Source organism: Crotalus tigris, unplaced genomic scaffold, assembly GCF_016545835.1.
Source record: "Crotalus tigris isolate CLP2741 ecotype Arizona unplaced genomic scaffold, ASM1654583v1 scf7180000018371.15429387391:27106975, whole genome shotgun sequence".
NCBI lineage: Eukaryota > Metazoa > Chordata > Lepidosauria > Squamata > Viperidae > Crotalus > Crotalus tigris.
Window position 1 is genome coordinate 17,013,197 of NW_024096970.1, and position 24,921 is coordinate 17,038,117.

Sequence of the window (24,921 nt, forward strand, 5' to 3'; positions counted from 1 at the left end):
CGTAATAGTCATAAGTTCAGCAACAAATCATATGCTTTACATGAAGAGCCAGATGCAACCCCCAGATTCTCAAAGAAACCCCAGAAAGCTGATGCCAGGCATAAAGCTGGTGCCATACATAAGGTAGTTTCCTACATTTCTATTCTATTCTATTCATATTATTTGGCTATCGCACAACTCTTGCTAGAACAGATGAAAAAGGACTCTAAATCCTTGGCAATCCAAGTAGTTAATGACATCCATTCCTCTTCTGTTATCTATACAGATTTTGTTTGAAAGCAGATCTCTAAAGGCCAAATATGGTTTATAACTTTCAGCTTTTACTATACTCAGAAAACCTGTTAAAAAGAATGTAGAAGTTTGCTGATTGATTGCCAGCAGTACTTTCTATTTATTTGCAGTATCCTACTATATAATGAACCACTTTTATATCTAAATAAAATAAAATAAAATAAATATAGTACTACACTTAAAAGGGCAACACCAGAAAGGTTACTCATTCCATTGCAAGACCTCTATGCACTGAGCACACCATTGCACCATTAATACTCAATGGGAGTAAATGCAAAGAATGAAGCTTGTTTTGAATGGCTCAGTGAGAATTAATCTCCAAATTGAACATGGCACTTATTTGATGGTCTCTGTTTTAACATAGATTTTTTTTTCAACAAGCAATCATTCTGCATAATTTTTCTTTGTTGCATGACAAATACATAGAAGAATCTAATGTTAGATGTATTTCATGACATAGAAACTTCCATCTACTTTAATTATTAATGTTGAATATGATTTCACATTTTTTTCTTAACATCTGGAAACCCAAAAGTGCTTTTTCAAAAGGCAACAGGACTTTCTTTGTTTTTCCTTGAAGACATTTCGCTTCTCATCCAAAATGTTTCTTTAGTTTTGACTGAATGGTGGAAAATGTCTACTCCACTGAATGTTCTCCAACATTCAGTCAGAACTGAAGAAGCTTCTTGGATGAGAAGTGAAATATCTTCAAGGAAAAAACAAAGAATGTCCAGTTACCTTTTGAAAAACTACCTTTGGGATAACCATGATCTGAATGACTGAGAAAATCCATGGACCTCTGGAAACAGTTATAAAATTCTGCATCTTGTTTATATGGTATTATTTTTAATGCTAAACTATTGTTAACATTATAATAATGAAGGTTAATGAATGTAAGGATCTTGCTTTTACTATCTAACTGTGATCATAGACTTTCAGTTCTGTACTGGCCACTACTTACGTACATCCTTCATATTATGGAATGTGCTACCACTGGAGGATTCGAAGATGCCTTAAATTCTTTTATTTAGGGAGACTTCCTTTTTCAATTATGTTTAAATGACTGTTGCATTCCAATGTGTACACACACACTCATATATTCAAGAAGAGTAAGAAAAAATACCCCTCATTCACAAACTGCAAAATACAGAAAGAGAAAGAGATGTTAACTTGAGAGTCTTTGCTCAGATTCATAGTTATGACAGGACAATGAAAACTAAATACTGGTCCACAGTATTGTGTCTTTGCTTCTTGTGTATCTTTGTATGCCAGAATTTAATCTTTATACTCACTACAGGGTATATTTTATATTCATACCCGTCTATTTAAAACATTATTATGAGAGCTAGCCTGACTAAATCATTTTGTAGAAAAGAAGTTTATCTGACAGCATAATTTAGACAAAAAGGTGCTCATCAGAGACTTAATTTACAGAGGCAGATTTATTTTCAGCTGCCACTTAACAAAGTCTGCCAAAAGGAAAAAGAAGGAGCCACTGCCTCTTATCTAGGCGTTGATCTTAAGGAACTATTTATAATGACCACTGGACTTTCCTTTAGTTTTAGATTATAAACCGATTAGCATCTGCAGATGCTTTGCATTAGTGTTGTAAATTTATCTCTTTCCTGTTTGTACAGTTTTTATCTTTTCAGTGAATTGACAAGCCTTTTCCCAGAAGCCATTTTATTCCAAGACTTACTCTATTGTGAACACGTAAATCCTCAACGTACAACCACAATTGAGCCCCAAATTTGTGTTGCTAAGTGAGTTTTGCCCCATTTCATGACCTTTTTTGCCATGTTTGTTGAGTGAAATGTTGCAGTTGTTAAGTTACTAACACAGCTATTAAGTGAATCTGGCTTCCCCATTGACTTTATTTGTCAGAAGGTCGCAAAAGAGGATCACTTGACCCCCTGGGACACTGTAACTGTTATAAATATGAATCAGTTGCTAAGTGTCTGAATTTTCATTGTGTGACCATGTGGATGCTGCAATGGTCATAAGTCACTTTTTTCAGTGCCGTTATTAACGTTGAATAATCACTAAGTCAACTGTTGTAAGCCGAGGACTACTTGTATACATCTAGTTATAACCTGAGACCTTCGCAACCTGCATCTAAGACCTTCAACATCTTTGTAAAGCAAATTAGCAGCAACTGGACTCACAGCATTCAAGTTATGCTGCTTATTCGCAGCATACTTTACTTATTTATTTTATTTTGAATCCTGCCTTTGTTATTTTTACAAGTAATTCAATATGGCCAACATATCCAACATACCACTATTTCCCCCACAACAATCCTGTGAGGTGAATTGACTTGAGAGAGAGAGAGTGACTGGCCCAAAGTCAGCTAGATGTCTTTCATGGCTGAGGTGGAACTAGAACCCATGATCTCCCACTTTCTAGCCTAATGCCTTAATCACTAGACGAGGGGTCTGCAACCTTGACAACTTTAAGACTTGTGGACTTCAGTTCCCAGAATTCCTCAGCCAGCATAGCATATCTGGCTGAGGATTTCTGGGAGCTGAAGTCCACAAGTCTTAAAGTTGTCAAAGTTGCAGACCCTTGCACTAGACCAAACTGGCTCTCTAATAGAAATTACTACTAATATAAGTACTAATAATACAGAAGTTCTGAGCATTTTCCATACATTATCTCAGTAATCATTTCCAGTTGTGTTGCAGCAGATTTGGAGTGTGTTCTAGAGCAGTGGTTCTTAACGTGGGTGATATTGCCCCCCAGGGGGCGATTTCATTTTTCAGGGGGCGATGGAATGAAAAGGGGTGACGTGGGGCGAAGGAACAAAAAGGGGGTAATATGGGGGTAATGGAGCAAGAAGTTTTGGGGACACTTTTGAGACTTTTCGTACAGTGAATCGCTGTATATCTGTCGTACAAAAACATCAGATTGCTCGCTATTAGTGGATTGAATTGTTTTCAAATGTTCCTCCAGCTAGCTTCAGTACAAAATGCCGTACATATGTGAATACGCATCACTTATCTTCATGCACGTTGCGCAGCAGCCTCTACCCATACAGTGGCGCGCCATTGGCCAGAATGGGCAGTGATGGAGAGGGGAGCGCTTCTTTCGAAACATCACATGCTGAGTGGCTGTCCCCTGTGACGTCAGCTGTAATGTTGATGTCACAGTTTGAGTTTTCAGCTTCGTTTTCGAATTTTTGTTGTGCTTTGTAAAACATTTTGTGTGTCTCTTTGTATTGTACTTTTTTAGTGTGCACTCCAATTTAATATTATATTTTCTTTGTGTCTTTTAAATCCTTTTTACAGTGTGCATGACTATATATACTTTCCTCAAATCTTAATTTAGTTTCAGAGTTTTCGTCTTGAAATTCTTAGTTCCTGCATTGCGGTTTGTTCTTATGCCCTTTTTATATTTCTTTTTGCGTCTTAAATTTCACTTGTAATTCAATCATTAAATGTTACTGTTTTTCTTTTCGGGAATTTCACTTTCTTGCAATTGAATTTTGTTTTCAGTGGTCATTACATTTAAGTGTCTTGAATAAATAAGATAATAATGAAATACATGTATCACAAAGTTTGGGAAGAAAGTGATGGGTGGCACCAAAATTTTTCACACAGTTGAGATATGGGGAAAAGACTGGAAATAAACTATTTGCATCAATATGTCCTGATGACAATTTTAAAGAAAACAAAAAAAAAGTGTTTGCATAATTTGAAGAATTATTTCCTATGTTGTGACTGAGAAGTTATGTTGGGGGAGGGGGGCGATGACAACTTCCTCATTGGCTCAAGGGGGCGATTTGTTCAAAAAGGTTAAGAACCACTGTTCTAGAGGAAGTGGATCCATATAGAACATGGGCTGCATTTGTTGTTCTTGATTGCTTGCGTGAATGAACTGAAGTCTTTCCTATTGCTCACAGTTATATTCCATAGGACCTTGTCCATCATTTCACTTAATCTATTCAGAAAATCCTAGAAAGGTTCCAAAAACCCAAATTAAAATTATATTTAATAAATTAAATTGAAAAGCTAACATTTATGTCCTTATGCTGATGGTACTGCAGCAGTTGTGTGCCAAATCTACTCTACTGCGGGAAGATGGGAGTGAGGGATGAAAGATGGTCAAATTTACCTTTTTAAAAAAGGCATGTTGTCCCTTGCTAGTAAAAAAAAACCTCCATAGTATTATTTTATGAGTAAACAAGGTAATAGATCATACAATCATGCCAAAGGTCCCAAGTACAGGAAGAGTAAGAAAAAATACTGTTTAAATCTCTGGAGACATAGAGTACATCATAAGAAGCTTGATCCAGGTAGTACTGTTTAAGGCAGCTTCCTAAACCGGGCAGAAGTACTGCAATAGAATTTGTAAGGCAGTGAATTAGCTGCTTGAGCAACCCCATTTTTTCTCAGTCAACCCAACCATGAAACTCACAGCTGGAACATGCTATGATTATTATGAATAATATAGAATGGGAAATGCTTTTTGTCCCACCTTATATGATATTTGTGCACCAATCTCTTCAAATTGGGACTCCAATGGCCATGCTGTAGCATTCACTTGAATAAGGAACTTGGCTGGGAAGAATCCCTGTAGAATATGAGCAGTTGATTTTGCCCTTTTTCAAAGAATGTGAGAATGCCTACTAATTACTTGAAAATAAGTTCTAAGACGGGTCTTCAAACATGGCCCTTTTATGTGTCTGGCTCAAGAAATCTGGGAGTTGAAGTCCACAAGTCATAAAAGGGCCAGGTTTAAAGACCCCTGTTCTAAGAGCTCAGGCAAAGGAACCATTATTATGAATTGTTACCAGAAGCATCATTTGATAGCTTTCAGATGTCCTGTTTTATGCTTATCAAAGGTAGCACTTAGTCACAGATAACCCTTCGTTCCCCTATTTCTTTTGCTATACACATTCATTAGTTAAAACAACGGGTTCCAAAGGTTAATACTGTACTAAATTAAGAGGATTTCCTTTTAATATGTTGTAAGTATATTTCTTTTTGATTTTATCATTCTCCTTCAGGTTTTTGTATTAGTGGAAACATAAACAGGATTTGGTATTCCATCTGGATGTTAATATTCATAAATCAGATTTTATTTCCTATATGCTGATAATGTGCAATGTTTAGTGGCCTTTCTTCACAATGCTGTTGAATTATTGACTTTCTATCACAATAATAGGCAATTTTCAAATTATTTATGGTAAATAGAGAATGGAAAGGATTGAAGGGTAATTAGGACATTCATTTTGGTAGGGAAGCTGGCTTAACTTCTGCTATTTAACATAATATTCCCCCAATATGAATTTAGCACCCATCTGCAATGCTTTAAACAGGAGTCCCCAACCTGTGGGCCACAGCCCGGGACTGATCCATGGCCTGTTGGCCATCGGGCCGTGGGAATGGCTGGCGACTGCAGACATGTGTGCATGTACCCTCCTCACTCGTGATAGTGCCACTGCAGATGCTAGCGGCCCCATTTGTGCATGTGCATGGGTGCTAGTGCCACCACTGTGCACAACCATTTTGCACATGCGTGCATGTACATTTCCCTGCTCCTCCCTTTTCCTCTGAGCTGCCAACTCGGAAAGGTTGGGGAGTTCTGCTTTACAGCACTTACCAGGTTCCTAGTCAAATGTAGAGACTAACCATTTGGGGGTTTCCGGATGGGGCTCCCAGTCATGTACTAGCCATATCTGATCTTGGTTAGCCTTTCAAGATTGCTGAGACTCAGCTATGAATTGCCATTTGGTTGGGCTACTATTGCTAAAAATTGATAGCTTCCCCACAAGTGCAGGGGGAAAAAGAAAATCCTGATCCCCACATGTGCCTTGCCCTACCTTACACTTTGATTTATTCTCTCCCCATAATGGCAAGCTTGAGTAATTCCCAGCATACATAAATGAACATCTTGTCTCCAGTACAATTCCCTATCATAGCAAGGTGGACTAGCAGGTGGGGCTTTTAAACTTCACTGTTGCATACTTTTTTTAAGCAGGCATATCAGTTGCTTTAACAACTGATCATGTATTATGTCTATTCAACTTATATGTACACTAACATACACAGATAATATAAGTAGACATACAATTGACTTAGGAACAGATTTCTTTCTTGGTGGTGGTGTTATGTCTCAGTTACAGTCAGTCTCCAGATAATATATAAAATAGCTAATTACTGGCAATAGTAATATGATTGAAAACCAGGAGGTGCTTTAAGACAATCCACTTGTGTACTCTTGCTTAGAATTATAAGGATAGACTGGGGCTGCTATGGTTATTGGCTACCTGCTCCAGTATTATGATAGAAGGGAGAAGACGAGGTGATGCACAGAATAAAACATTGAAAGCTTTTAATATTATCAGTCAAAATATATAGAGCAACAATCCTCCTTTTCTTCTTTAACAAATAGGCTTTCCTTTTTTTAAAAAAGAGGAAATTTAGTATCATGTATCATGCATGTATCACTAATAGAAGACTATGGGTTTTTAATTTATTAAATTTAATTTATATGAGTTTGGAAATAATTTGAGTTAATAAATATTTGTAAAAGCCTAAGCTTTTTTAGATGCAATACATCTCTAACTAGTGGGCACACTACCTTTTGAATGTTGAATTAAAGAGAATCTTGGTTGATATAGTTCTTTTTATAGGGGGCAAAAGTTGAGGTTTCTCTTTCTGTAAGTGAGTGAGTATTCTCAGATTATTAAATTGTTGAAGTACTAGTAATGTACCAAACCACTCCATTTTTCTAGTTTGATTTGTTTTCTTTTAATTTGAACACAATCCCTTTTCAGTCCTCAGTATTGTATTGTCCATGTACTTGCAGGCCGGGCATTATCTCCTTAATGGACAATTCTATTATTATCAAGCGGCTAAGACTTCATAGAGTACCAAGCAATAGTCATAAAAATCCATGGCTGTTTCACATACATAATTCAATCCATGTTTTATTACAGGGGAGATAAAATAGCAATATTTTACAGCCAGTGTAAACAGATTATGAGAAACATTCTTTACATAGTCTGTTTTATAGAAGATAATTCCTCTCAGTATACAGTATTTTTTTTCTCTTCAGGGTTATTTCTTCCAGATTTATAATCCTATGCTCAGTCAATGAATTTAGTGGATTTACACTTGAATAGTGACATATCTGTTTACCCAATTAGTTCTAGAGTTCAAATATCTAACCAACTATTAATTTGGTAGGAAAGTGGTTGCAAGGACATCTTGGCTTTTTCATACTTTATTGCTGCTTGGCTAAATGATAGCATCATATAAGTGCATTTCAATGCCTTGAAGCTCTATCAGTCATTATGCTGGTCATTGCATCTTTATTACAAATTCTGTTAAGTTTATTATGAGCTGACCATTGTGCTAACTCCTATTGAACTAAATAAATATCTTCAAATGTTTTTCCCTTATTGACAAGAAACAATATTGTGAGAACTGGTGGAAGTCTTAGCTGTATTTTTTAAACTAAAATTCCTTTCCACTTTTTCAAACTTATTTTTTATTCAGCTTTTAGGAAAAGAAAATGGATTTCTCTAAGAACAGGGACATTCATTGAACCTATGTTTGGAAACTGTTTTGTTCATTACATACCCACATTTCTAAGTCCTGTAGCAGATTTAAGTCTTAGTTGGGTTTAAAAATTGATTTAACCTTTACACAACAAATATGGTTAATTACTCTATTTACTACATATTTTCCAAAGGACATAGTAAAACCAAATGGTTATATCTATACATATATAACAGAAAAGCACCCGGAAGCCAGAATTGGTTAGTGCTCCATTGACTGTGTTCATTATGCATTTATGGATGATAGCTATAAAAAAACCTGAAAAAATGCAAAGTAGATAGATAACTTACTTTTTTTGTCATGTGTAATTCAGTTGGCTTTCATTCTACAATTGACCCAACTACATATTGTTTCTTTTTATATCTGCCTCTATGTACAAAAAAGCATGAGGTTGTCATTACTCAATTACAGCTGAGGTGGGATTCCTGCTCTTCAGAGTTATTATCTTTTCATCTGTAGTAATTTACACCTCATTAAGAAAGCCTAAATTAAGTTATTACTTGTAGGCAACCTTAGTTTTATAGGGAGGTGAAGCCCATATTCTATAGCTGTTTGTACTTGGCCAAGGGATCAAGGAAATGGAAATTGATTTGCTAATTTGTCTAATATGATATAAAATTTGGTAAATTTGAAGAGTTAGGGGGAAACCTTTAAGGAATGTGAAGCCCCATAATAATACCTTTCCTCTGAACAGGTTTTCAAAGCTGTGTATGAACCAGTAACAGATGCAGCTTGATTTCCTATAGGACATTTTGTTTCATTATGGTAACTCTTTGAAATAGGATCCAAGTAACCCTATCAGCCAGCCAACCTGGAGCAATCATGTTGTCCCTAGGTATTCTCATGCCCACTCTTTGGAAAGCTTGATGTGAAAGTTACTATCAACAGATTCTCTTTAAATTGCAAAGCTGTCATCCTTTTATAGGGTAGAAGCAACCCCCACGGAGAATTCTTTTTACTAAAATTAAAATATAAATCTATCAAGCCTATCAATATAAAAGGATCTCACTGGGACAACAGTATCTCTTCAACAGGAAGCTGCTGTAGAATCTCAAATATCATTTCAGTATATATATCAGGGTAGAGATTTAGAGTGGTGATTTCAATTTTATAAAACATCTTTCTATTAATAGCCCACAGTGTCAGGCTTGGATGACAAGGTGGTCAGTCAATTCCTGTTGCAACTAATAGAGCAACCTTCCATTAATGCAAAAAAAAAAAAGTAGACTTAATTGAATGGAAACTACTGTGCTAAACCTTATGCAGATTAATTGTCTTTAATTGGGCAAATATTGCATTGATATTTCAGTTGATTGTAAACTACCAGGAATCCTTGGTTGAAAAAGCTTTATATAAAAAGAATAAATAATTACTTGTTAACTTAATAAAGCGAAATCCCCTTTTCTGATTTTTGCAATAATTAAGGATTTCAAATACCTTAAACAGAAATGTGATTAAGCAACAGTGTATTTAGTAGTGCATCAATAAAACCCTAACCATTAATAAAAATCAAATCAAAAGTGAGTACTTAAAAAATGTTTAGCAGCAGTCTAGATGTTAAGAGTTGGGAACCCTAATAGTATCAAGGCCACTCAAATCAGTGATAATTTGATAACAGTTTTAGATTAACTGTAGTTAATAAGACCTTATCCTTTTTAATATATTAGTCTGAAAATAGGCTAACATCACTCTTCTCCTGCAATGTCTCAGATTATTATTTCTGTCACCTTTGAGAACAGAAATCCTATATAAAATGGCCTCTAGATATAATCTCTTCCAGAAACGTCATGGCTGAGCTATAAGTTGGTTTAGGGCTTTCAAGATTGTAAATAGCAAGAATTATGCTGTGAAAGAAATCAAGATTTGGTATAGTTTCGTTCATTTAAATAAGATTCTATAGTGCAGGGGTGTCAAACTACCGGCCCACTGGCTGGTTGCATCATACGGAGGCCTACCTCTGGCAATGCAAAAAAACTCACGATACATTGCAACACGTCACGTGATGTGGCAAGTTTGACACCTGTGCTATAGTGTAACTCCAGGGATAATGTAACTCAACTAGGATACTTAACATTGCCTGGATGACATTATTTGGATTTTTTTCATTTAAAGATGTTGTATTCTTTTTTCTTTTGTTATTTTTTAGTGAATGATGGCTTTCTTTTGCTTTTTTTGTAGCATTTACCAAAAGTAGTGTTCCTTCGGATTTAAATTCGGTTAAAAGACATACCAAGATCAGGGCTGTGAACAGGACGAAGCTATTGACAGAAAAGGACAAGCTTTAAAGCAAGAAGACTGTAGACAAATTCACTGCAGAAAATTCAGCTCTGCATCTTTATTTTTTTGCTGCAGCTCCAATCAAGTGTAGCTATATTTCGGAAAGTATTTGGGGAGCCCTAGTTCAAGAATTGCTAAATATTGTTATCATTCCAATTATTATTTAAAACAAGGCAAGTTAAATTTGAAGATGTACCATATGTTGTAAAATGCCAGATTGCCTGGTATTCTCTTTGGTTTCCATCCACCAGTTCTCTAGCAGTCTTTTCTGAATATATTTTATTGAAAAAAAGAGAAATAATGTATGTGTCCATAGACACACCTGCACACATGCTGACACAGAAATTGTTTATGCTTTAACTTCAAAGACTTAACAGTATTTTGATTGAATAATATCCATACAATAAAATATAAATACATTTTGTGATAATTGGGAAATGCTAAATAAAAATGGTTTAGTCTATGTATACATGTTCTATAATATTAAGAAATGTGCATACATAATAGTATTTTACAACAAAAGGTGCCTCAAACATATTATGCAATGATTACATTATCATGATTAATAATAGACATAGTTTATTTCTGAAACAATGAACTGAATTTCCTCCACCCGATCCAAGCTAACAGAAAAATAATCCAAAATTGGAGGAACTCTTTGTAATAAACTGTTTCTGTCAGTAAGCCCAAGAATAATTTTGTTTCTAAAAATTAAAACATCTTAATAATGTAATGAAATATTTTTGGTTCTATTTGTTAGAAGAGTTCAGAGTTATACTATTTAATTTTACATTATAGATCTCTTGGAAACTACTTATAAGTTAATAAACAAATTAGGAACTTTTGACAGGAGAGGTATTTTTATATGGTTATTTAGCCTTTTCAAACAATTATTTCCCGTAATCATAGCATTTTTACTCTTGTTTCATCCAGTTATTGAAAAGTTAATGGAAATGTACTTTTTTGGCTATATATTATGAACTGCTTTAATTCAGCTCTTTCATTTTAATAAAGTCCAAAAGTACTCTTTCTCTTTCCCTTCATCAGCCACAATTATAATTATACTATGGGATTAGCCATATTGGACTTAATTCTCACTAACAGAGATGAAATGATAGAAGGTGTTGAAGCCACAGGAACCTTGGGGGGGAGTGATCATGCAGTATTGGAATTCAACCTTATTCAAGCACAAGCAATAGAACACAGTCAAACTAGAGTCTTGGACTTTAAGAGAGCTAATTTCAATAAACTTAGAGCTTGGGATGAAAATCCTCAAGGGGAAAACAACTCAAGAAGCTTGGGAAATTTTGAAAAGCGAGATTATGAAAACCCAGTCTAGCACGTTACCAACGAAGATGAAAAATAACAGCTCTCAAAAGAAACCAGCATGGCTGCATAAAGAACTCTCTGATAAATTGAAAGACAAAAAGGACAAGTATAAAAAGTGGAAAGAGGGGCACATAATTAAATCAGAATATCGGCAAATAGCCTGAGCCTGCAAAGATGAAGTGAGGAAAGCTAAATGAACTAAGGCTTGCAACAAAAATCAAAAATAATAAAAAAAGCTTTCAACATGTAAAAAAACAAGAAAAAGTTAAGGAAATGATTGGTCCATTAGTGGGAGAAAGTGGCAAGAAGGTGACAAGCAACAGGGAGAAAGCAGAACTGTTTAACTCATTTTTTGCATCCGTCTCTATACAAAGGGGAAATAACAGTCCAACCTATAAAAAACAATACTGTAAAAAACAGATTAGAAACACAAGATAGGTAAGAAAATGGTAAGTGAGGACCTGTCTACCTTAGACAAGTTCAAATCACCAGGACCAGATGGATTACACCCCAAGGTTCTCAAGGAACTGGCAGATGTGATCTCAGAACCACTGAAATATATTTTTCAAAGATCCTGGAGCACTGGGGAACTAGCAGAGGACTGGAAAAGAGCTGATGTAGTTCCTATCTTCAAAAAAGGAAAAAAATGGATCCAGGAAACTACAGACCTATCAGCCTGACCTCAATACCTTGGAAGATTCTGGAAAAAACAATCAAACAATGAATCAGCGAACACCTAGAGGCAAACAAAGTCATTACCAAAAGTCAACATGGGTTTGTCAAAAACAGATCATGCCAGACAAATCTTATTGTATTCTTTGTCAAGTGACAAAATTAGTGCACCAGAGGAATGCTGTGGATATTATTTACTTGGACTTTAGCAAGACATTTGATAAAGTAGATCACATTCTATTACTTGATAAGATAGAAAAATGTGGGTTAGACAACATCACCACCAGATGGATTTGTAGATGGCTAGCCAGCTGTACTCAGCATGTGCTCCTCAATGGAACTGCATCTACATGGAGGCTAGTGTGTAGTGGGGTGCCCTAGGCCTCTGTCCCCAGTGCTCTTCAACATCTTCATCAACGATTTGGATGAGGGGATAGATGAAGAACTCATCAAATTTACAGACGACACCAAGCTGGCAGGAATAGCCAACACTCCAGAAGATAGCCTTAAGATACAGGAGGATTTTGATAGACTTAAGCATTGGGTGCTATCAAACAAAATGAAATTCAATGGTGAAAAAAGTAAGGTTCTACATTTAGGCAAGAAAAAACAAATGCACAGATACAGTATCGGTGGTACCTTGCTCAATAGTATTAACTGTGCGAGGGACCTTGGAGTCCTAGTGGACAATCACCTAAATACGAGCCAGCAGTGTGCTGCAGTTGCCAAAAAAGGCAACACAATGTTAGGCTGCATTAATAGAAGTATAGAATCAAGATCATGTGAATTATTAATACCACTTTACAATGCCTTGGTAAGGCCACACTTGGAATACTGCATCCAGTTCTGATCACCATGATATAAAAAAGATGTTGAGACTCTAGGAAGAGTACTGGGTATGTCTAGTTTAATGAAGAGAAGGATGAGGGGTGGCATGATAGTAGAGGTCTTCTAGTCCAGCCCCCTGCTCAAGTAGGAGAACCTATACCATTTCAGACAAGTAACTGTCTTGTCTCTTCATAAAAAAAGTCCAATGATGGAATGCCCATGATTTCTGAAGGCAAGCTGTTACACTGGTTAATTGTCCTCACTGTTAGGAAGTTTCTCCTTAATTCAAGGTTGTTTCTCTCTCAATTTCCAACCATTGTTTCTTGTCCTGCCCTCTGGTGCTTTGGAGAATATTTTGACCTCCTCTTCTTTGTGGCAGCCCCTCAAATACTGGAATACTGCTATCATGTCCTAATACTTCACTTGATCTTGATTCTATGCCTCTATTTATACAACCCAGGATTGTATTAACTTTTTTTGGCTGCTGTTGCACACTGCTGGCTCATAGTCAAGTGATAATCTGCTAGGACTCCAAGGTCACTCTCACAGTTACAGGTCTCACCTAATCTGTACTTATACCTTTGATTTTTCCTGCCTAAATGTAAAACTTTGCTTTTCTCCACATTAAAGTTCATTTTGTTGGATAGGGCCCGTATTGTTGGACTCCAATTTCCAATATTCTCAGCCAGAAAAGTTATACTAGTTTTACATATTCTGGGGGGTCAACAGAGTTTAATCCTATTTTAAAAGGTCTCATTTTTTTCTGAGTCACAGAAAATGTTTCCACTCAACTTTTAACAATCACCCCTTTCCCTAACACCACAAGCTATCACCTACCATTCAAAAAAGTTCCCTAATCTTTTCGGTCATGCTGCAATAGAGCATGGAAGTCTGCTCTAAAATAAAGTCTGCTCATAACAGCCCGGTGGCACCAGCCTATGTCTGAATGGTACATAATAAAAATGGCTTACAAAGAAAGACAGAATTTACTGGATATATGAAAAGTTTCTGAGAAATAAAAACAACTGCTTCTCTCTTAAGGATCGTTATGAAGGATCCATGTACAGTAATATGCAAATGCTTCATTTGCAATTAGCCTACTTTTCCTATGGTTGTACTGATTAGCCTGTGTGTGATTTTCCAATCATATACAAAAAATACTCTAGAATAAGAAAAGCATGGAATACATTGTAATTTCACTGGCAAAAGGTATTTAAGACAAAGTAGGAGGAATTATCCCAGGTAAAATGGTGCATTGATGGAGATATTTCTTATAATTTCCCACTGCAAAATATTTTTATGGTCTAGAGTAAGGCTTTTCTTTTTCTTAAAAGGGGGGGAGGGGGAAGCACTATTTACTTATCTTATTTTGATCCATATCTTGCAATAACCCTGCAGTCCTTTTACATATTTTATACTTTCTAAAACAAATTAATATTTACATGTTGTAATATAAACATGAAATTTCTAAACATTTCTATAAAATAATAATTTATACAAGAAACAATAGTCTACAATGTCAGAAAAAACAACACAATAATGAGAACTAACCAGCGTTGACTCTGATCTGTACTTGACTGAGGGATTATTTAGGAAATCTGATGCAATAAATTAGACTCGAAACATGAAAAAAAATCCCAGAAGATCACTTGTATACCATGCAAGAAAACTGCAAATGTGTGCCTATGTAAGTTGTGAGCCATGGTGGTACAATGGTTAGAATATAGTACTGCAGGCAAACTCTGCCCACAGCCAGCAGTTCAATCCTGACAGTCTCAAGGTTGACTCAGCCTTACATCCTTCCGAGGTCAGTAAAATGAGGGCTTAGATTGTTGGGGACAAGATGCTGACTCTATAAACCGCTTAGAGAGCGCTGTAAAGCACCATGGAGTGGTGTATAAGTTTAAGCGCTATTGCTATTAAGTCACTAGGAATCTCATTCAAAAGTAATTACCTTTTTCTCAGCAAATTTCATAGTTTACAGCAATGGTACAGTTTTCTGCTATAAAAATGGTCCTTTTTCTTTATGCTAGACACCTCAAAGAATCTTAAAAGCTGGGCTCACATACGTCAAGTAAGTAAGTAAATAAGTATATATTTATTTGACTTATTTGCCACTCATCTCGCCTCAAGGTAACTGTTATAAGTACTTATAAAAGCTGTTTAGGGGGTTATATGTTAACAATAAAATTTTGAGTTGGGCCTAGAAGCAAATAGGTAACCAGTGTAGTTCACTACAAATATATATTACAAATGTGTCCCCAGAATTTCATAACATTCAAGAAATAAGTGGCATTCTGCTCCTGTCGAAACATGTAGACAATCTTTATTATATTAGACAATTTTTCTGTTTATTTTGCAGAATTTTATCTGTGACTAGAATAAAACTTTGTCCGTCTCTTCCAAGTGGACTTCTGAAGTTAATGAGACATTTCATTAAATGTCTGACTTGAAGCATAGTCAAATGACAACAAACATCCTCTCTATTAATACATCAGAAAAATATTGTTTTGAAAAAGCATGACTGCAAGATACTGCCCTCTCAATATAATACTTTCTAATATGTCTCTCATCCAGCTAAGCAGTTATCTGTGTTAATGTGGGCTTATAAACTGATCATTCTCAAAATCTAAATTTTGGAACAATTTTTTTTTTGTGTGATTTTTTTCCCTAAGTAGCTATATCCAGAAATTTTGGAAGGGGTGGAAAGATTACCAAACACGGGGAGACAAGTTTAACATTTTTTTTCCATGTCACACCTAACCAACCTTTGTCTCCAGAATTTCAGTTTTGTGCCAGTTGAAACGTCCCTCCAGGCTAAATAGCAATTTTAGATAGGGATCTTCGATGGAAAATGAATCTGGGAACAAACTTGCAATTGCTGAGTTATGATTAGCAGAAGGCAGTCATAGCAGGAGAATCAGCCTGTGGGGTTTTAAAACCAAACTAGCGTTAACTTGACATGCCAAAAGTAACCAGATAATTATCTTACTTAGATTTGGAGGGGGGACGGTGGAGATCAAGAAGGAAAATATTGAAACAATGCTCATTAAAGGATGCAGAGATGATGGGAGCAGGGAATAATTTGTACTATGATTTTGGAGTAAATGGTCTTTAACAGCTATTTTTAAAACATTGGAGAGATTTAAACATTCAAACTGAGTTGTTGCCAATGAAAGGCACTTCTTGCTCCCTCAGGTTTGGACATTGTCTTTTTGTCCAGAAGCCATGCACTTTTGGTTCCTGATGCTCCCTCATTCATCTGGAATAATTTGGGGGATGTAGTGGGGGCAGGAAGCAACAGCAGGGGAGGGAGAAAAGCCTCCTTCCATGAATGGAGCTCTTTTCTATTCATAAAACAGGAGTTAGGCTCCAGGCCAATGTGCAGATGGATTTGAATAATAAGTGACCATCCATTTGAAGTATATAACAAATATTTTTGTAGGAAAACTATCAGAATGACAGAAAGGCTTCTTGAAAGCTTTGTATTATGACAGTTGTAAATATTAGGCAGTCTTCCATTTCGCTGCCTACATAGAAAGGTCAAAACTCCAGTTTTTGTCTCTAAAACAATCTTATTTAGAGAATTACTGTATACTGTATTTGAACTCTGGAACTGCTTCATTGTGTTGCCGGTAATAGGGTGGCCATTCATAAATATCTCTTCTTTTCTCATAGTTACGTCCTATCTAAAGATGTTTCTCATTGCTCTTTTTCATATTAACACTGGATTTTCTGGAGTACATTAGAGCATGTGATTTAATCCTATTCTTTTCTGTTACTGCTCTCATGTTTTGTCACTAAAAAATCCTCATGCTGTTCCTGCTCAGGGTGGCTGAGGTTTGGCAAACAAGCTGAAAATACCCCAATGACTCTCATACAATTCATGAGATTCATGATTTCTCAGGAAGTTTTCTCTTTTAACTAACTTTTTTAATACTGCCTTTGAAAAGTCAGTTTATGTGAAAAAATAGAAAATATTTGTAGCTTGGGGTTTAGATTTTGGCAGTGATTTGCTCTCCAAGCTTGTTTCCATTTAGTTCCTGAACATTTCATTATCAGACTAGGTAATATCATCAGTCGGTTTATGTATTAAAAGTGACACCATCAGAGGGCCAGCACTAGATCACATGGGCTTAATTTCAGCCTGTGGGTGGAAAGAAGCATATTGTTTGTTTTAATCTACTAAGTGTGATAGTTATTCAGCAGCCCTAAGCAAAGGAAAATTGAGGGTGAAGGGGATAGTATGTTGAACACTAAGCTGTTCAAAATGGGCAGTGATTTATATGTGTGTGTGTGTGTGTGTGTGTGTGTGTGTAGGTATGGGTGTAGGTATATATATATATTATGTATATATACATATTTCTCCCGCATAAAATTGGAAGTGCCTTGGCGACGTTTCGACGAAGTCCCATTCGTCATCTTCAGGCTGGTGTTTTCAGCTTCGTGCTTTGAGCAGCAATGTGTAGTCTTAGCTGTTTCTTCCTTTTAACTGCCAGTGGGGGTATGAACTGATTGGGTGGGAGCTTGGCTGTGTTCTGATTGGGTGGAGGTGTGTTCTGAATGGTTAGGGGCTTGGCTGTGCTCTGATTGGCTGGGGGAGTGTTCTGTTTGGTTTTGCTCAGGTTAGTCTGAGTTGCAGAGGGGTTTAAGATTTTGGGCTGCCTTGCTATTTTCTGGCTTCGCATTCGTGGTCGTGCCTCCTCTTCATGGAGGGTGTCAGTTTGCTTCATGTATGGATTGGAGGGGTTTAAAGTGGCTAATGATGCAGCTGTGGTCTGGCTTCTGGTTTGTGGTCATGCCTTGTCATCGGTGTGGCTTTGGGTTTGTTTTATATATATATATATATATATATATATATATATATATATATATATATATATATGTAGGTCTTTGGTTGTTCGGGTTTTCTCCCGCGTAAAATTGGAAGTGTCTTGGCGACGTTTCGACAAAGTCCCATTTGTCATCTTCAGGCTGGTGCTTTCAGCTTCGTGCTTTGAGCAGCAATATATATATTTCCTTTTGAGAGCAGGCAACAGAATTTCATTTTTAATGTGTGCCAGTGTGCTCACAGTAAAAAATGACAATAGAGGTTATCTTATCTTATGTGCTGCATAGGGACAGTAAATCAAAAAAATCCAAAATAAAGAATGATCAATGTATTTCCTTATTTTGAATTTTACACTATAACTTAGTGTGCAGGAATGAACAGTAAGTCAAGGCAAACATGGCTTAAATTAAAGTGCTATAGAGGTTCTAGCTGGTATATGTTATTATTTATCTGTAAGATTCCTATTTAGATCTTAAAATATGCAGAAATGTAGCATTCCAACCAAAGGCAGATACTGCTTACTTTTAACACTTCATGCATAAGAAATTTCCTGAAAAATAGGGACTACATTAAGAAACTGGCCTTTGTTCAATTAGGCAATTTATATATATATAAGATTATTTACCAAGGAAAACATGCAGATGAAAACTTAATTTGACTCTCAAATGATGAGTAAGAAGAAGTAAGAAGAAGACCTGTAAAACATTTTGCAAATCAGGGGTCTATTCATTCTGTACAATTGGCTAAATGATATGGATATAGGCTTGAAAGAATAGAATAGAATAGAATAGAATAGAATAGAATAGAATAGAATAGAGCTGGAAGGACCTTGGAGGTCTTCTAGTCTAGCCCCCTGCTCAAGCAGGAGAACCTATACAATTTCAGACAAGTGACTGTCTAGTCTCTTCTTAAAAACCTCCAGTGATGGAGCGCCCATGATTTCTGATGGCAAGCTGTTCCATTAGTTAATTGTCCTCACTGTTAGGAAGTTTCTCCTTAATTCCAGGTTGCTTCTCTCTTTAGTCAGTTTCCAACCATTGTTTCTTGTCCTGCCCTCTGGTGCTTTGGTGAATAACGTGACCCCCTTTTCTTTGTGGCAGCCCCTCAAATACTGGAAGAGTTCCAACTCTTGCGATCCTTGGATGAAACTAATTATCTGGACCCTTTTCAATCTGGTTTCAGGCCCAGCTACAGCACTGAGACTGCTTTGGTCGCATTGACCGATGACCTCTGGCGAGCCCAGGATAGGGGTTATTCCTCTATCCTGGTGCTTCTTGACCTCTCAGCGGCTTTCGATACCATCGACCATGGTATCCTTCTGCGTCGTCTCGGAGAGGTGGGGGTGGGCGGCACCGTATTGCGGTGGTTCTCCTCCTACCTCTCTGACAGGTCACAGTCGGTGTTGGCGGGCGGACAGAGATCGACCCCTAGGTGCCTCGATCATGGGGTGCCTCAGGGCTCGGTCCTGTCCCCCCTCCTTTTTAACATCTACATGAAACCGCTGGGTGAGATCATTCGTCGACACGGGGTGAGGTATCATCAGTACGCGGATGATACCCAATTGTATATCTCCACCCCGTGTCCTTTTCAGTGAAGCAATCGACGTGATGTGCCGGTGCCTGGAAGATGTGAGGGTCTGGATGGGGGTGAACAGGCTTAGCCTCAACCCTGACAAGACTGAGTGGCTCTGGGTCTTGCCTCCCAAAGGTCAACTGGATGGTCCATCTTTAGTCCTGGGGGGGGGGCAAATTTACCTCCCTCAGTGCAGGCACGCAACTTGGGTGTCCTCCTGGACTCACAACTAAGTTTGGAACAACATCTATCGGCTGTGGCAGGGGGACCTTTGCACAGGTTCGCCTAGTGCACCAGTTGCGGCCTTATTTGGACCGGGAGGCTTTACTCACAGTCACTCATGCCCTTGTCACCTCAAGACTGGATTACTGTAACGCGCTCTACATGGGGCTCCCCTTGAAGAGCGTTCGGAGGCTGCAGTTGGTTCAGAACGCAGCCGCGAGAGCGATTGTGGGCGCGCCAAGGTACACCCACGTGTCACCTATCCTCTGCGAGCTGCACTGGCTTCCTGTGGGTCTCCGGACGCAATTCAAGGTGTTGGTTATCACCTTTAAAGCCCTTCATGGCATAGGGCCAGGTTACTTACAGGACCGCATTCTGCTGCACAGTTCCCAGAGACCGGTGAGGTCCCATAGATTGGGCCTCCTTCAGGTCCCGTCGGCCAGACAATGTCGGCTGGCGGGCCCTCGGGGAAGGTCCTTTTCTGTGGTGGCTCCGACCTGGTGGAATCAACTTCCCCCTGAGGTTCGAACTACTCCCACCCTGCCGGCCTTTAAGAAAGCTGTTAAAACTCTTCTGTTCCAGCAGGCCTGGGGCTGATGTCCCCGGGGGGGAGGGCGGGATATGATCGGACTCGGGTATGACTGTATTATTTTATTGTTTTATGATTGTTTTAACTCTGTACGCCGACCTGAGTCCTTTGGGATTGGGCGGCATATAAATAAAATTAAATACAAAAATACAAATACAAATACTGCTATCATGTTTCTTCTTTTCTTTAGAAAGAGGCACAGTTCAGTTCTGCACTGAAACGTTTGCAGAAGAAATTGCATTATATATGGCCAATCATTTTCTCAAAATTCAAAAATCGTATTTCATAAAGTCTAACACTAAACACTTTTTCTTCAAGATCCAATATACCTTGTAAAGATTTTATTTGTCTATTAAATTTATTTACTGCCCGTCTCATCTTGAAGGAATTCAGTTTTGCAGTGTAAACAGCTCTGTCCACATTTATCAAACAATGATTATATCAAGATGCAAAATGACAGCATTTTAAAAATCTTTGTTTCATTTATCTTCTTTTCAGGATATATTTTCAGGAACACAGCATGACCTCCTTCCAGAAAAAGATGGATCACTCCATTCATCTGACCACTGAAATACTGGTGATGATTTGAAGTGTGTTAGTTTTGACAGAGATCTGTGACTCTATTAAAACTTGTATTATCATTTCATTGCGATTCATTCTAAATTCTAACTCTGTAAAGATGTATTTGTAGAATCCATATGGCAATGCATATGGGCAATAGCATGGTATAAAGGGCAAAAAGAATATCCAAGTCAATTGTCAGAAAAAATAAATTTAAGTCTAGACTAGATCTATAACCAGAATTACCAGCTCAGACAAGATCTCCTCTAGTTCTTATGAAGATAAAGATAGGATGGAGGAAATGCATTCACACTTACAAGATTCTGCTATTATAACCTTATACTAAAAGTACTATTAGTTGGTATGACTGGTTTCCTAGTTTGGTCAATCTTGGAGGGCTGACACATAGCAATAGCACTTATATACTGCTTCAAACTGCTTTACAGCCCTCTTTAAGTGGTTTACAGAGCCGGCATATTGCCCCCAATAATCTGGATCCTCATTTTACCAACCTTGGAGGGATTGAAGGCTGAGTCAACATTGAACCGGTGAGAATCAAACTGCTGGCAGTTGGCAGTCAGCAGAATTAACCTGCAACAGTACATTCTAACCTCTGTGCCACCATGACTCTACCATGACTCTGGTAGAAAAGCAACAAATATTCTTTCCTCCTAGATACAAAGGCTGTAGAATTGAGACTTCCCTGTTCTTTTTACAGATTTAGAACATTACCTATTCATGAACTGGCTTACATTGCCAACTAACTCATGATGAAGAACAGATTTTTCTACCACGAATCAAACAGTACATGAGTTAAAACCTACAAGTTAAGAGCCTTCCTAAATTAGGATGCTCCCTTATGTCCTGATCACCACTCAATAAAGTTACTGCAGCATGGTATAGATGGAACAATCTTTTGGACCAACTGTAATTTCTGTGTCATCTCCAAAGGTCAATTCCAATGTGGCTGGGATATTGGCAGATAGTCCTCTTATTACAGTGTAACACCACAATTGTAATTGCAGCACTGGTTAGTAGCAGGCCTTTGGGTCCAATTTATCAACTGACCGTACAAAATTTATTTATTGAATCAGTCTACTCACTCATAGAGGACTCTAACCACAGTACATTTCCCATTAACTTAAAATATTGGAAAAAGTTAAAACAAGATACTGTTTTACTTCTTGTAAATTAACCCAATGCAAAGAGGTGTTTTCTCTAAAATAAAGTGAATGTTGATAGCATATTTAAGCAGGTTCTCCCCAAGAGGATGTGAGGATGCATTAACAGGGTTAGTAATGGAGAATCTAGAAATACATTTGTGGGTCTCTATATTCCATTACATCCCTTAACATGTGTGGGCTTTCAAGTATAGAAACTCACACAGTCCGAGCACCATATGTAGTGTGTATTCTTAGTTCTTTTGTAACTCAGACTGTCAGATAATATCTGAGGTGAATATAAAATATGTGACAGTGAGAATTTTAGTTGGGAAGTGAATAACAAAATATGTAGTTGAATTTGTTACTATTGATTTGTTTCTATTTATTCTTTGAATAAATAAAACAACAAATAATAGCAGAAACATTATACAGAACTTTCTGATTCTCTGTGAGAGTGATGAATTTTTTTCATAATATATTTTTTGCTTGAGAAATTCAAAAACATTAATAGATAGTTCTGTAGGTCAGAAAGTGAATATAGTTTGCTAACAGAATTTTGTCCTTCGTTCTTAGTCTTCTTTACAATGTTGAACTAGTGTTCTGTTTGATTTGGTTGGGGCATGGTGATATTGATAGCTCTCCTTCTACAAACCTGTGATTGTACTTTGGATTGAATTCCTAAAGGTTATACTTTTGCAGTCCACTAGAGTGTGAACATAACACCTGTCTATAGATTATTGCATCAATTGTATTTTTTTCTCAGGAGTGCGCAAGCTCAGGAAAAGTGCAACTACTTTAAGAAGTGCAGGTAGATGCTAAATTTACACATCTGCAATCTCCAAAGATTGGAACAAAATCTGAAGAAGACTTGATAGCAGTCTTCTAATATTTTAGGGGCTGCCAGAGAGATGAGGGGGTCGATCTATTCTCCAAAGCACCTGAGAGCAGAATAAGAAGTTATGGTTGGAAACTTATCAAAGACACATCCAATCTAAAAGTAAGGAGAAATTTTCTGACAGTGAGAACAATTAATCAGTGGAAGAGCTTGCTTTGAGAAACTGTGGGTGCTCCAACATTGGAGATTTTCAAGAAAAGATAGGACAGCCATTTCTCCAGAATGGTATACGGTTTCCTGCTGGAGCAAGAGGTTGAACTAGAAGACCTTCAAGGTCCCTTCCAATTTGTTATTCTGTTACTGTCATTATTTAGCACAATATATGAAACCAGGCACTCATTCTTTTCTAGATATCACTGAGTATGAAACAATGACTGTTGATATGTTGAATGGACTGGGAAATGTGGAACTCCTTTATACACTGTCCAAGGTGTAACAACATACATGCAGCAGAAAGCAATGTGAGAATAAAATGAGAACCACTTTGACATACAATTTGGGCAACTATGCTTTGAAAGCCCACCTTCCATAAACAAACTACCTTGAAAGCACAAAAGTAACTAATCAGGGAAACCGTTGTGAAGTAACCGTTTCCAAAAGTCTGGATATGTCATTTTTTCCCTTTCTTGATTGTGTGTTTATTTTGTTTGTTAATATTTTAGTTAGAGGCCCTTTAAAAAAGTTACCTTCCCATCCCACCCCAGTAAATAAATGACATGACAAACTCTTAGCATCTCCTGCTGCAAACCAGGCCTAGATCTCTCTTCAATTGTGTGTGTGCTTTGCCAAAGGGCATCCTGTTCACTCAATCTCAGTGTTCATAAGGTTAAAAATAGTAGCTTCAAATAAAACACACGGTACATTTAAATAGAAAATAAACAAGCCAGGCAAGGCTGAGAAATTCTGCCTTAATTCATGTGGCCATTATGTGTTCCTAAAATAGTTTCTATCTTTGGAGGTGCCCTTAAGGAATTGTGAAGAAACCTAGCATTATTTACAATGAATGCCACACTTTCTATTCTGTTGGTTTAGTCTACTTTAACCCCCTCTATCCTGTGTTCTCTGGCACAGCTCTTGCAAACATTTGCCTGCACGTAGGCCCATTCAAGGCTGAGACTTGGTGGATGAAAGTTTTCCAAACGAAGGCCTGTTATTTGTGCACAACTCTTTCAGTCGGCAGTTCTAATTACACTGTAACACACATTACTGATGCGATTACTTTCTGAAGAGGATATTTGCTAATTAAAATCACTTCACAATGAGATTCTCTCACGACTTATCTTTGAAATACCATCTAGCCCCTGAGAGACAAATCTTGTCTCATTTGTCAGTCAATGCCTTGGAAGAAGTAGCCTAGTTGTGAGATATTTTCTTGCCGATTACTGGCTTAAGATAACATTCTCTGGGGTTGAAGTGATGCAAGTCTGAAAACTTGCTAATTAAGTGAGCCACACAAATTTTCCTATTGCTGATAGGCCTGGCAGTTGCAAGAGGCAATGTAACAAATCTGGTGTGAAAAAGCTTACACTACTGGGCAAGGGCTTATCCATCAGAAGTGAGTTTAAATCCCTTTGACTGGAATGGATGAGAGCTAACGGATGCTTAACATATCTAATGAAAACGATGTAGCTCTAATTAAGTTTACTCAAAAGTAAATTTCATTACATGTGGTGTGATTTGATTCCTCATTATTTCTCTTCCTTTTCCTTATTTGCACTGTATCCAAGTAGCCACCATACTGTAATACATGTGCAATATGAAGCAAATTCTGCTCTAAAGAGTTTCCAGTTTCTCAGAGACAATATTTTTAACAGATATTTGCAGTCCTAATTTCTTCAGTAATTTTTAGTTTTTACTCATCTTTTAAGGGGCGTTTAAGGTGTTCTTTTAGACAAACTAGGACACAGAGTATCTTGGCCACCTGCATCACCAGAACCTTCTGACTCTCTTGTAACAAAAATTGGCTGAAAATTTCTTAGCCTGGAGGTCTTGGCCATCCTTCAGTTACTGTTATTATACACATCCTGCCTCCATTCAGCAATTCCTGTAAGATATGAGGGCTTTTTTCCCCTCTGAATTTCCTGCTCAAGTTTTAATAGAATATCTTCAGACTTTTAAATGGC

The 24,921-nt window shown here is 37.3% G+C and overlaps 1 protein-coding gene across 4 annotated transcripts in view; it reads left to right on the plus strand.

Moving 5' to 3' along the window:
• CEP128 (centrosomal protein 128) overlaps positions 1–20,823 on the plus strand; it is a 205,657-nt gene extending 184,834 nt beyond the window's left edge. For 3 of the 4 annotated variants that reach the window (XM_039351544.1, XM_039351545.1, XM_039351546.1), the window contains exon 24: positions 10,038–10,383. In XM_039351544.1, coding sequence (XP_039207478.1) covers positions 10,038–10,144 — 107 coding nt within the window. In that variant the 3' untranslated portion in view covers positions 10,145–10,383. Of the gene's footprint in view, positions 1–10,037; positions 10,384–20,677 lie in introns of those variants that run through there. The other variant, XM_039351548.1, reaches the window with a different exon arrangement.
• Positions 20,824–24,921: the final 4,098 nt, after the last annotated feature.